General features: G+C 34.0%; 2 protein-coding genes across 2 annotated transcripts; both read left to right on the top strand.

Moving 5' to 3' along the window:
- Positions 1–9,340: 9,340 nt before the first annotated feature.
- Positions 9,341–12,035, top strand: LOC139498459 (uncharacterized). The gene is made up of 2 exons (XM_071286847.1): positions 9,341–10,777; positions 11,092–12,035. The coding sequence occupies exons 1-2, from the start codon at positions 10,390–10,392 to the stop codon at positions 11,880–11,882; spliced, it is 1,179 nt and encodes a 392-aa protein (XP_071142948.1). The 5' UTR covers positions 9,341–10,389; the 3' UTR covers positions 11,883–12,035.
- On the top strand, positions 9,594–10,139 carry LOC139497618 (uncharacterized). Its single transcript, XM_071285850.1, has one exon. It carries the CDS (start codon positions 9,594–9,596, stop codon positions 10,137–10,139), a length of 546 nt encoding a protein of 181 aa, XP_071141951.1.
- Positions 12,036–14,003: the final 1,968 nt, after the last annotated feature.

Here is a 14,003-nt window from a genome sequence, read left to right as displayed (position 1 = left end):
TTAAGGAGCTGCCATATGTTCACATAATAACAGACAGAGAGAAAACAAAGTTGACGATAATACGATATGTTTGCGTAAATAATGATAAAATCATGCACAAAAGACTAAGTTTATGATAAATACATCCATTGGTTCAAGAATTGGGTAAATCATTATTTTTCACTCGCATCATATGACTTTAATATGCTAGAGTTTTTATTGAAAATGTTTACCCAACCGCTCTGTATTAGGACTTAACACTGATCCCATCGCTTTGTATTAGGACTTAACACTGATCCCATCGCTTTGTATTAGGACTTAACAATGATCCCACCGCTCTGTATTAGGACTTAACACTGATCCCACCGCTTTGTATTAGGACTTAACACTGATCCCACCGCTCTGTATTAGGACTTAACACTGATCCCACCGCTCTGTATTAGGACTTAATATTAACACTGATCCCACCGCTCTGTATAAGGACTTAATATTAACACTGATCCCACCGTTCTGTATAAGGACTTAACACTGATTCCATCGCTCTGTTTTATGACTAAACACTGATCCCACCGCTCTGTTTTAGGACTTAACACTTATCCCACCGCTCTGTATTAGGACTTAACACTAATTGCTTAGCAAAACATGACCTAAAACACAATCGTTAACGCTCTCTTCAATGTAAAATTCAGTATTCACAAAATTACACATGTTTATCCCTTTAAATGTAAAAGTCTGCGAACAATATGTTTCGAATTGTGTTTAGAATCTGTAGATCAATTTCACAGTTGACATGAAGAAAGGGACCACTTTTACATTGCACATGAATAAAGGATATCTGTGGCTTATGAGCCCGCCTATTATTTTCAAAAATAAAATCTTTTAAAAATCACGAACCGCCGATAATTTTGATATAATCCAAATAAAAAAATTATGCGGTACAATCTTCGCGTCGTGAATTTCTAAAAGCCGTAGATTAACGTGTCTCCATATAATTCTAAAAGAAAATTATAATAATTGGGGGTTCACTGTGGCTTTACATATTTATCTGTAAATTGTTCTATATCCATGACTGATATATAACGCAACATTGATACAAAGTCAAATTATTCAACCTAAAACCATTCAATATCATCTATTATCAAACAAAACCAAACGCGGAACTAGTATGTGATTTTATGTTTGGATGGGTTGCTTATAAATAAGACTTAGAGGGCACTTGTTTTACTAAAAATTGCTGTAATTGTACCTTTATTGCATATTTTCATTAAGGGGGCGTTTTTCGGAAGCCTTCCGCGTAATGCAAATGTAACATAGATAGCTTTTATAGCATCAATTTCTCCGCATGTATTTGTTTCTGAAAAAAATAATCTTATACGTCCTAGACAATTTTTAAAACTATAATTATATCTATATAAAAACATGGTTTCATTGTTCAACTTTTCATCATTCATTTGTTCATTTTGTGTAAATGGTTATTACAGCTCTGGTATGTTTTTTTTATTTCACAACAAATTGTATCATACAGGTTTTACTTCATAATTTTTTGGATCTAACAAAATACTTGAAACGTGAATAATTTTGCAATACATTTTTCATAGACTTCTTTTAAACTGAATTTTTGTTTAACTCAATTTCACTGTCCGTATTGTTGTGTGTTTGTTTTATTCTACATTGAGTAGAGGTATAGTGGAGGGTTGTTATCTCAAAAAACATGTTCTGCATTTTTGTCACAAGCCAGGAGCCTCTGACCTTTGATAGTCTTGTATGATTTTAAATTTTTGGTTCTTTTATATATTTTGGAGTTTAGTATGATGTCCAATATCACTGAACTGGTATACATCTTTGGTTAGGGACCAGCTGAAGCACGCCTCCGATACGGGATTTTCACACTGTATTGAAGACCCATTGGTGGCCTTTGACTGATTTCTGCTCTCCGTTCGGATTGTTGTCTGTTTGTCACATTCTCAATTTCCATTCTCCATTTTAATCAACTATATTCATTAGGGATTAATCGTTTTATTACTATTTCCATCGTGAAATTTTCTTTTTTATAACTTCAATCAAACCTTCGAGTGTCTGGAGATACTTTAAAAGAAATATCATCAAAATAACACAAAAATGTACTTTCTATATTGTCTAGCCCTTAGCGTCAGGCCATGTATTGCCATCACTCAGAACTGTAAATCTTGAAATCTTAAACAATAACTAATGCTTTTCATGTACATGTATATACCACCCTTCTTACAAATATAACCTCACCGATTGACAGTTCTGCCATCAACTGATCAACTAGTATAGGTTTATCTATAAGCTCTCGAATCAATCATACTTCCAAACCATGGTATGGGCTTTCTAATTGTTGAAGGCAGTACGGTGATCCATAGTTGTTAATTTCTGTCACTTTATTCTGTCAGTTATTTCATTGGCAATAAAACTACATCTTCTTTTTTATATATACATGCAGGTTCGCTGACACTGTCTCGCATATTGAAATCACTTCATGCAGAAATGCACCTAATGTGATTCCCCTTATTTTGAATTTTGATGCTATCAAAAAGCACAGTTGTGACTCAAATTTGAACAGAATCACTTGGTTATCCATACAAAACTATCTGCTCCATGACAGTCTTGGATATTAAAACCAAATATGGAATAAACAACACTTCTATTTTTTAGTAATTGGTACAGATCCGATGTTCAGAGTGGCCGTCACTTTGGAACACAATTTAACATAGAACTGTATGACACACAAAAAAACAAATAGAACACTCCGATCTGTGTCCACACTTATTGCAAACAAAAAAAATATCAGTGGCGAAATCGACACGTTCAAGGAGGGATAACTATACTTGTCGCTAGGTTCTGGCTTATGGCTTAGTATATATACATAAATAAGATGTATCACACAATTTGATTGTCCCAAAGGAGTTCGATTTTCATTATTTTATCATTTATATTGATGAAGACCCTGATTGCAAGGATTGGTCTTAAATTTGAAAAAGAAAGGGGCGTTATTCCAGAAAATTATAGAACTTTTTTGGACAATTTCGAACTCAAAATCTGAATCATATAAATTATGAGAAGCGGGAGAATTTGTTTTTGCGATGAAATAGTGCTTACCCTCTATCCTAGATCTGTAACCGCCGTTAGGGGAGGGGTGTGCCCATAGCCGTACAATCTAGAAGAATTTGCGAGTAAGTAAATAGAACCATACAAGAAGTACATGAATCTCAGTCACGTCTAAGTCATAACAACCTGCTGGGTCAGGTCTCCTTTACTGATTGATGGATCAACGACTTACTACTTTCGATGACGGAAACCAATCTCATGCTGTACAGACTACGTTACTCTTTATCCACATAATAACACGCGTCAGCATACACTCCAAAAATCCATTATGGATGGGGGAGTGTAATGCCGACTGATGTCCGAGGCCTGTATTATAGGTGTTAGATAATGGACCGCAATTTCACTGTCTCACGACTGTGGTCCTGATAATGCTTCCTGTCAACGTTATTACTTCGTTCGAGACTTGTCGATCAGTACTCCGTCATCGTGGTACGCGGCCTGCCAAGCTGACCAATCTGGCCCCGAAAGAAGCTGTTAAGAAGGCAGTAAACAATACAAAAATAGTCAACAAACCAAAAGATATTAAAAACAAAATGGCGGTCGTCCTATTCCAACTATCCATCGTCGCGCATTAAAATATTTAATCGCTTTCTAAAAACCTTTGGGCATCAAAACCAACCGTGCAGGAGCTGTTAGGCCAGCCAAGGTCGTTAAACACTTCCATCACATACATGAAGGCAGGATCTCATAAACTGTCTCACATATCATAAATACATCATGCACCTAATGATTGATTGTTGGTGGTTTAGCGCTACTTTCAAGCACCACTTTTGGGCTTTTTCATGGTAGCAAGTTTTTCTTGGTGAAGGAAGACGAATGCCCGGAGAAAAACACTGACCTTCGATAGAAAAACTGATAATCCAGGTCAATTGAGATTGGAGTCGAGTGCAATTTTTATATACTTTACAAAAGAGTTTTATTGAAATAGTGGTAAGCAATTATGGAACACCACACAGAAAATGTTAAGCCGCATTATTGTTCAATAGAATTATTAAGTTATGATAATTGTTTTGTTTATATAATGAAAAACCTAAGTCAGATGCCAAGAGGCAATTCCAATGTTGACTGACGAGTGGTTACAATAGTTGAACTACTTATACACTTGGCCACCGATGTCCCCTGATGGAACTAAGTGTCCTCTCCTAATTTGAATGTCGTTGCTATCCAAAATCAAAGTTGTGGATCAAATTTGAACAGAATTACTTGGTTACAGTAATTCATACAAAAATGTTCCCCAAGACAGTCTTGGATATCAAAAGTAAATATGGAATAAACAACACTTAAATTTTTAGTGTTTGGTACAGATCTTATATTCAGGATTGCTGTCACCGTGGAACACAGTTCAAAATATTAGAATCGTTTGAAAGAAAAGAACACTTTGTCTGTGAGAAAAACACTTTCAAACTTCCAAACATGCTATCCACACTGATCTGTGTCCACACTCGTTGCAAGTAAAAATTGAACCGTTAAAGGGGGAATAACTATTTCTGTCTTTGAGTGTATGAGTATCTTCTCACAACCTTGTATAGTTTGCGTTGTCCGGGGATTCCAATGTAAAATCACAAATGGCACTGTCATAATGAATAAATTATAAATAAGTTTAATGAAATTAGAAATATACTATCATTGCTTACCTTAATATTTTTAAAATAAGTTTTATCGACTTTTTTCATTGTAGTATAGAAGAAATAACCCCAAACATTTTATATCTTAATTAGTATTTTTATAACTTAAAGTATAAGTTACTCTTTATACACTGCAAATATTGCGGACGCCAGACGCGTCCGGACGCGTTCCAATTTTGAACATCTATGTTCGGTTTATAACACCAGTGTTCAAAATTGAACGCCAGTGTTAAGGTTTATAACACGTTGTGTTCAGTCTTTTAACGCACATGTTAGAGAAAAATGTTCTGACGGTGAACACTCGAGTGTTCCAAAATTAGAACCAGAAATGAAATGAAAATCGAATTCAAAACAGAAAGTATGTTATCATATGGGAAAATCCAAAGCACAAAAACCTCAAACGAATGCAAAACAACTGTCAAATTGGAAATTAGTAAACAAAAAACACCTGATTTTGTAGCTAGTTATACTTATCATTTTTATACAGCAGTGCATATCGAATGCAAATAAAGAAAGGCTAAAGCTCAATTTGTCAAAGGGCCGTTTGTAAGAACACATGTCCGTCTGGCAGCTTTCATTTGCTGCTCATGGTTCATGGTTTATTGGTCAATATGAAATATTCTTCATTTGGTATATTGTTGATGCTTTAAGTAACAGGTGAACTAAATCTCTTAAAATGAATAGTAGTAACGTGGCCATGTCAAACCGGCGAATTTGGCATATGACGTTTAAGTCGTTATTAAAATGGTTATTGGTCAATTATTTTTTTGTTAGAATAAAGTTCGTTTCGATACTTTGAGCAGAAAGTCAAATATATGTTGAAAAAAAAAAACGATTGTAGATTTATGTTAATTAGTGTACCTGTCCGTCTGTAGATTGCATCTGATATTTACTTCATTTGCCTGCGTTGCATAGTTCATTGGTTAGCGTTAACGTGTGTTCATTGTATTGGCATTATGTTTTCTGATCTGTGCTCCCGTCCGTCCGTTCATTCGTTCGTCCGTCCGTCCGTCTGTCCCGCTTCAGGTTAAAGTTTTTGGTCGACGTTGAAGTCTATTCAATGTGAAACTTAGTACACATGTTCCCAATGATGGGATCTTTCTAGTTTAATGCCTAATTTGAGATTTTCCCCATTTTTACAGTCCACTGAATATAGAAAAGGATAGTGCGGATAGGATATCCGTGTACTTGGAACACATTATTGTTTATTATATGTTCAAGAGGCAAAAGGTAACAGTTGGAAATTCAAACTTAACAGTCTAAAAAAAACACAAAACGACCTGACTCAAAAAGAAAATTTTGCCTGTGAGAGTTGTAACCTTAGTTTCTTAATAATTTCAAAATTAATAAACGGACATTTTAAAAAGGTTTGTTAAATCATGTCAGTACCGAAGCTCTGACTACTGAGATGATGATACGCTCAGGGACTGATAATCAACTAGCAGAGTTATCGACATAGTGATTGAATTAAAAACAAAACCACGTCAAACAATTGTATGCGTCCCAAGCGCTTTTCTGGATTTTTCTTCATAAGGAATGCTCAAAATCAAACATTTGAAATCCGAGAATGTATAAGAACCGAAACCTTTAAGAGCTATATGACACAAAAACCTATAATAAATAGCCCAATTCAATTAGTGTCAACTGTGCCTGAGGAAGTTGAAACCTTACTTTCTCATGAATTAATTATATTATATGATCACATCGACTACGCAACAGTGATATGTTAGCCCATTACATCCTTTCTCCGAATGTGCTTAATTGTCCTCGGCTTTCAATATTGTTATTAAGTATTTTATGTATGACTGCGTTAGTAAGCAGAACTCCTATCCTGTGCTTTGATATTTTAATGTATGCGTCGTTTGTACATTATCGTGATAACATACCACGTCCCAATGATTTCGTTATGAATATTTAACATTCCAATGACAAAATCCGAGGTACATTTATAACATGTATTGAAGGATATGAAAGCAAATTCTACATTTACATCAAGGCGTACAAAGAGTATATATAAATGATTTACGAGGTTGTATATTAACAATTGTAATATACAGTGGCGGATCCAGAAATTTTCATAAGTGGGGGCCCACTGACTGACCTAAGAGGGGGCCCGCTCCAGTCACGCTTCAGTGATTCCCTATATAAGCAACCAAATTTTTTCACAAAAAGGGGGGGGGGCGGGCCCCTGCCCCCCTAAATCCGCCTATGATATAAGTTAATAGCTATGTTGAAGTTCAAGTCAATATAGGTATATGGCCAACAATTGTATATTCATTGATGTGTTATTCCACCATGTTAATCCATTAAACAGCTTCTAAAATTTAGAGCCTGATACAAAAAAATACAAAAGATACAAAGGACACATAGGAGACCTATGATAAACAACAGGCAGTTTTCGAGCGAATCAAAGTCGACTTTATTGAGAAAGAAACCCTTAGCGTTGTTGCTTGTCTCTAAAGTAACTTCGTCACAACGTCTACGCTACCACGTTATGTCGTCACTCTACAGTGTAAAAACAACATCGTGTATTTTTAATTGATCGATCGCTCGAAACGCTTTGGTCACTCGAGAAGGAAATATACTGACGACATCGATATAGGTTTTACGTAAAAACAAGCATATTTTCAAATAGATAAAGTGTAATTGAAAGTACGTAACTGTAGACTGAACTTCATCTGTTCTTCAGAAAAAGACAGGGTTCTAATCGTTGTTGAAATGATTGTCTATTTTTGCTGAATCAGATTTCGAGTTGGAATTCCTGTCGGTTAACGCATAGTTGACAACATGATCTCCTTTCAAGTCTCTTTTGACGTATTGTGCTCAAATAGCTTACATCAAAATCAATTGGTTGTCTAATCCACACGTTGCATATAAGACATCTCAGCAATTTCATCTGACAAAATATCTTGTCTCGATCCCGCTAAATGGAGTTTCAGTAACAACGTAGACTATAGTTTGCATCAGCGTATAATCTCTTGTGAATATATATATATATATGTCTATTCTAAATTCAAACTAAGAACCCGGATATACATTTCACCAGATTTACTGTTTTGCTATACCTACTCGTTGCCCCTTTTTCTGCATAATTAAGACTAAAACATACACCGTACATGATACTCACAAGTACATAGTCCCTTCCAACTTTCTTAAGTTGTTCAAATTTTGTAAAGTATTCCCATTTGCTTTCTAAATTAGTATTTTTTTTTCAGTGAAAAATATAGTTCTTTTTATCTATTATACTTAATGATATATTATATTTAAAACAAGTGTATCGTATTTTATGTTGACTATTATATAAATCAAATACACTACTTTTTCTTAAGCCAATAAAAAAATAAATAAACACGTTATGAATTGCAATGACACAAAAACCACCTATCAAATCAATGAGGTAGATGAAGGGAATGATGTAAAACAATCACAAGTCATTTAAAAAACTTAAACATAAATATAAGCAGAATATAAAACATTGAACCAGACGCCTTCAATCAATTTCAGAAAAATTCTGAATTCGGTGATATAATAGAACTGTCAATGTAATATGGTTATGGATAATTAAGGTCGTAAACATCGTTTGTAGAAGAAGTTGTTAGTATTTCTATATAGTTTAGGAAAATTCGATGTCTTAAATATGTTTTAACATGTTTCATACGTGTAATTTGGATCATAACAAAAAAAAAGTAAAAGTTGAAAATAGTAAGAACGTTTGCTGGACGTTGGTTCTACACAACTGATAGACACGCATTGACCATGGCTTTCATTTAGAACTAAAAAAAATCATACTGAATGTATCATGTTAAAGTTAAAAATAACTTCATACATAGGATTCAAGTTGATCAAATTAAAAGAAAAAAGCTGTTGATGTCTGTCAAAATATTATCTTAATAATGTTCTCTTCTATTCACTACTTTAGTGTTTTACTTGACGCAAACGAACAACTTGAAAGAGGGACGAAAGTTATCACAAGGACAGTCAAACTCATACATTGCAAATAGACTGACAACATTATGGCTAAAAATATAAAGGTAAACGGACACGTAGTGGTAAGAACGACACAACACAGAAAACAAAAGACTGAGCAACACGAACCAAAACCTTGGGGTGGACTCAGGTGCTCCTGAAGTGAGCCTGTCATGTTGGTTATGTTATAAAGCATCCGATAAATAGACTAATTCATGAATACTCGTGGCAAAGAAAGGGTATTGTATTACGACATAAGGCACATGTCCTAAATCATCTGTGAAACGGTTATTTCATAACGGTCAACCAACTGGTGATGGCGTCCGAAAAAATCACGAAGGGATGATTTCATCTTCCCCATTTGGAACATTTGGTTTAATAGCGTCTTGTGAGCAGCAATTTTCTATCGAAGAAATTATGATAGGAAATACAAGCCCCGAAATATCACATCAATTTGGAAAAACATTAATCTGTATGCAGGCGCTGCTAAAGTGTTGCAACATAGAAATGGAAAGTTTACAATTGATGAAGCTTAAACCATCTTCTTTTGAGTAATGTTCTGTTTTCAACTTCATTGCCAATTTATAGATGTTGATCAAGATATGAGGCAGACTTAACCGTATCTGTAGTATTAATTTGCCCTTTATCATATATTTAGTACAAAATACAGCAATTTTGTATATCTAATAAAGGTTCTTTTTTCCAGTCTGTATCACCTACCCTTTATCGCATACCCCTAATCGCATGGCTAAACCCGTATCGCATACCCCGTATCGCACCCCTTTCGGAACTTCTCATATTTTACTATCCGGCACTTATCGGATTTTATTATCAATTGCAGACGACAACAACTGTCAAAAAAGTGTCATGTCGAGGAGTCCGCATTCAATCGAGATGGGAGAACGAGTGATGAACGATCTATCAGAAGACATTCTTCAATTAGAGGACATAATCAACTCTCGTGACAAGGAAAGGGAAGCAACAAATGCCTTCTTGGCGGAGATGCGTAATGGAAACACAGTCAGAAAGACAAAGTCAGACGTTGGAAAATTCAAAACTTGGTTGAATCAACAGAATGAGGAGAGAGAGGTGGAAAGCATTCCTTCTCCCGAATTAGATTTATTCCTAGCAAGGTTCTTTATGACCGCTAAAAAGGGCGATGGCGGAGAATATGAGCCTGACACTCTAAAATCTATGCAGGGCAGTATCAATTGGTTTTTGGCAGAAAAGGGATCACTAGTGAACTTGATAGAGGATAAGGACTTCAAGCATTCTAGAGATGTGCTGACATCTAAAAGAAAATACCGAAGACAACAAGGCAAAGGAAACAGGCCCAACCAGGCTGACCCCTTTACAAAAGAGGAACTAGACATGTTGTATCAGAAAGGATTATTGGGTGGAGGCAAGTACATAAATGTATACATTTTTTTCTCCATGTAATGAAATCCTATAATTTATAAACATGCTGGTACTGAACATAGATATATAAGATAAAAATAACTTTGTAGTCTAAAAAAATGATTACCCATGTTTTATGATTCATTTTATAATAAGTACATGCATCACGAACCAAACAGGTAAATTAATGATCCCCAGCAAAAGATATTAACGCCATCTATGATGAAATATTTATGTACAACTCATAGATGTGTCCGTCTGTCGATTTGTATATACTCATTACTGAACCCCAATGTTCAATGCACAGCAACACATAATCAACACATACTCAAAAATCTCAAAACATACCTACAATATTGTGTACAAAAAGGTGGTTATGCCACAAAAATGTATATTTATATACACCCCCTGCTTCTTATATGCATTTTTTTTTATTAAATATATCATTTATTTTTCAGGAAATGCACAGTCCTTATTGAACACTGTATTTCTAAACAACAGCATGTATTTTGGGATGAGATCTCGTACAGAGCATGAACATTTAAGATGGGGTGATGTGGAGCTGAAGACAACTTCGTCAGGTGAACGATATTTGGAATACTCAGAGAGGGCTACTAAAACAAGGACGGGAGTTAACAGTGATTCAAGAGCATTCCCCCCAAAGATGTTCGAGGATAAAGGTATATAATTATTTTAGATATATACCTTTTTGAATACTAAACATACTTCTTGTCTTATAAAAAAAGGAGATGTGGTATTATTGCCAATGACACAACTATATATCCACCAAAGATCAAATAAAATAAGATGTAGGCAACTGTACAGCCTTCAACAATGAGAAAACCCCATATCGTTTAATCATCTCAAATAAAGTGAAACAAAAAAAAACATTTGCGGAGATGAAAAGACACAAAACAAAAGCACATAAACTTAGTAAATACTATTAAAACCACATCCTCCTATATCTATTCTTATTATTTTTTTTCTTTTTCAGGAAATCAAAGATGTCCCATCCAGATGTACTTGTTGTATGCTCAAAATCGACCTGTAAATATGAAAGAAGATGAGGCAAAGTTTTATGTGGGAATAAGCAATAAGGCTTCAAGCGGTGAATGGTTCAAAAATATGGCAATGGGTAAAAACACAATTGGTAAAATAGTTAAGACGATGGCAGAGGAAGGTGGGATAGAGGGACGAAAAGTTAACCATAGTGCTAGAAAGACTGGAATAACAACTTTGATACACAATGGAGTCCAAGATACATTGGTACAGCAGCACTCAGGTCACAAAAGTTTGGCATCAATTAATAATTATTCGAAGGCATCAATCAATCAACAGAGAGAAATGTCGTCTGTTCTTACTAATTTTAACAAGACAGTTTCTGTAGACAGTACAATAACTTGTTTTGAAGATAATTTTATACCAAATGATAATGAACATCAGCTGTTATTTCGCGCTTCTCAGGAAATCGTTGAAACTGCATTTAACGACATTGCTAACTATGAAATAGTACAAATAAATAGCAATACAAATACTATAACCATTACTCCAGAAGTTCCTATTGAATCAATTTCTAGCACTACTGCTGATGTTAACACTTTTCCAAATACAGATATTGCTCAAGGTTATAGACGGCAATGTTCTCTTCCATCTATTCTTAACAATGCAAACATCAAAGGTGACGTAATCATAAATTACATGCATCCAAATGAGGGACAAAAGGAAAATAAGAAACCAAATACTTGCAAGAGAAAATGGGTGATTTATGACACAGATTCAGAATAGAACTCATTACAAAATCATCAAAAGACCTATTTTCTTTCTCTAGTATATTGTTTAACACTACATAGTAAAAGTACATTACATGTAATTGCTTAAATTTTGTTGTTATAAATATGATTTGTTTTGTTATGAAATAAAAAAGGTGTTATATTAAAATATTTATTTATTAGTTTTAGCATCAGAGTTTCATTTATGGAAGTTCCAAGGCTCATATTTTAGTTATTATAAAGGATGAAGTAGCACAAACTCCTGAAGTAATCATGGTATCCGTATATATTTTCCCCCTGAAAAAAACCACATTTTACATTCAAGCACTAAGTGAAGAAATCTTTAATCAATAAAGTATGCATATTTTAATAAGTGCAGCATAATTAGTACCATGTCAGAATGTGTAGTTCATATACAGACATATACAAGAATCCCTCTGTCTGACCATAATCTTTGAATAGATGATATTTGGTAACATTGTTGTTCACATTTATGTATCAAGATCAGGATAGGGTAAATAGAATAGAGAATAAAGGCAAAATTGGCTTAAATAATACATGATAGAAAAAAACAGACCAGAAAAACGAAGAAAAGGTTGCTTGAACAAACATATCAAAGAACAGGCGAAAATTATAAAGAATAGAGAAAATGTCCTAAAAATAAAAAAAATCAGAAATGAAGGCCCCTCATCCACAACCTAATTCATACAAATGATATTACAGAAATAAAATAAAGTTCACAGTGGAATTTGGTTTAACTTGAAAACAAATATTGGGAAGATGTGTTGTATTCTACAGCTGATAGTTGGAGGTTTAAAACAAATCGCAGGTTTGATTTAAAGTATCGTTTGTGAATGTATTTAAATACATGAAAATACATCAAGGTTTGAAATATATTAATTTAGCAGTTTATTAGTGCTATTGAACATGTTTTGTGGTATATCAGTATAATCGATCCCGAATTTTGTCACGACTATCATGTAATGATTGAGATAAGCAAATAAGGAAATTTATAGACAAAAATTCAGCTGAAATTTACATCATTCTCACATATTTTCGGTCAATTAACAGATACTAATCACGGACTTTAGATACACCACATAAAAATGTTATTCCATTCAAATATATGATAAACAGAATAATACATGGCAAAATCCGTATCGCATGCTGTATCACCACGAGAAACCAATATCAACCCTCGGGACCTTCGGCCCTCGGGACTGATATTGGTTTCTCGTGGTGATACAGCATGCGATACGGATTTTGCCATGTATTATTCTCTATTTATCTCTAGTTCGATTGAATTGATTCGTTCGACAATGCAACAAAATGTTGTAAATATTAAGAGAAAGAAAATCATCTGTATAGCTGAAGAAAAAAATTAAAGGATATTGCTGACTTCTTATCTTTCTTCCTAAGAAGTAACTGGTACTAGACAGTATTGAAATTTTATGAATATCATAAAAAAAATTGTATGTAGATTGTAACATTTTTCTTATAAAAAAGTCATACTGGAATAGAGCACTGTGATCAATTTGAAATATTTGTCTTCATACACATGTTATTAATGTTCAACATCGATGATCAGAGTTATTTTTTAATTTGAAATGGTTGATGAAGGTCTCTGGAAGACCATATTTTTTTATTAGAATGTTCCTTGTTGAAGACCATGTGGTGAGATAAGGTTGTTTACAACTACGTCGTTTGCACTCCAAAAGGACGAGAAGATGAAGATGGTAGATTTTTGTTACCTGGTTAACATTCAATAATGACGTGTGACATCATACATTTAAAAAAAAATTAAAAAAAAAATGTGTGTATCATTTCTTCTTCATCATTGTTTATGTCGTTCTGTTAATGTCATTATTATACATCGTTTTGTAAACACATGTCTTTTGATTTCCAAGTTATGGTTTCACATATATTGTATCATATTAAGGCACTACATCTATGATATATTATGCATTATCATCTTCAATGATAACACCATATGTCTTTTTTTAATTGTATCAGTTGTGTCGCTAATTTCATCCATGTTGAGGTCTGACCTGATTTTTTAGTAGCTGCATAAGTAATACAAATTGTTCTAATATTGCTATTTTATAACAATTACAACTGTAAAAGTGACATTCTCTAG

The sequence above is a fragment of the Mytilus edulis genome, chromosome 12 (assembly GCF_963676685.1).
Source record: "Mytilus edulis chromosome 12, xbMytEdul2.2, whole genome shotgun sequence".
Lineage (NCBI taxonomy): Eukaryota > Metazoa > Mollusca > Bivalvia > Mytilida > Mytilidae > Mytilus > Mytilus edulis.
Note: the sequence above shows the minus strand (reverse complement) of the source record. Positions and strands in the feature narration are given on the sequence as shown.

Excerpts from the sequence above, each read along its gene's own strand:
- LOC139498459 (XM_071286847.1), top strand. The coding sequence starts at position 10,390 with ATGTTCAATGCACAGCAACACATAATCAACACATACTCAAAAATCTCA. Across the intron at positions 10,778-11,091 it reads AAAGATGTTCGAGGATAAAG|GAAATCAAAGATGTCCCATC; the intron begins GTATATAATTAT and ends TTTCTTTTTCAG.
- LOC139497618 (XM_071285850.1), top strand. The coding sequence starts at position 9,594 with ATGGGAGAACGAGTGATGAACGATCTATCAGAAGACATTCTTCAATTA.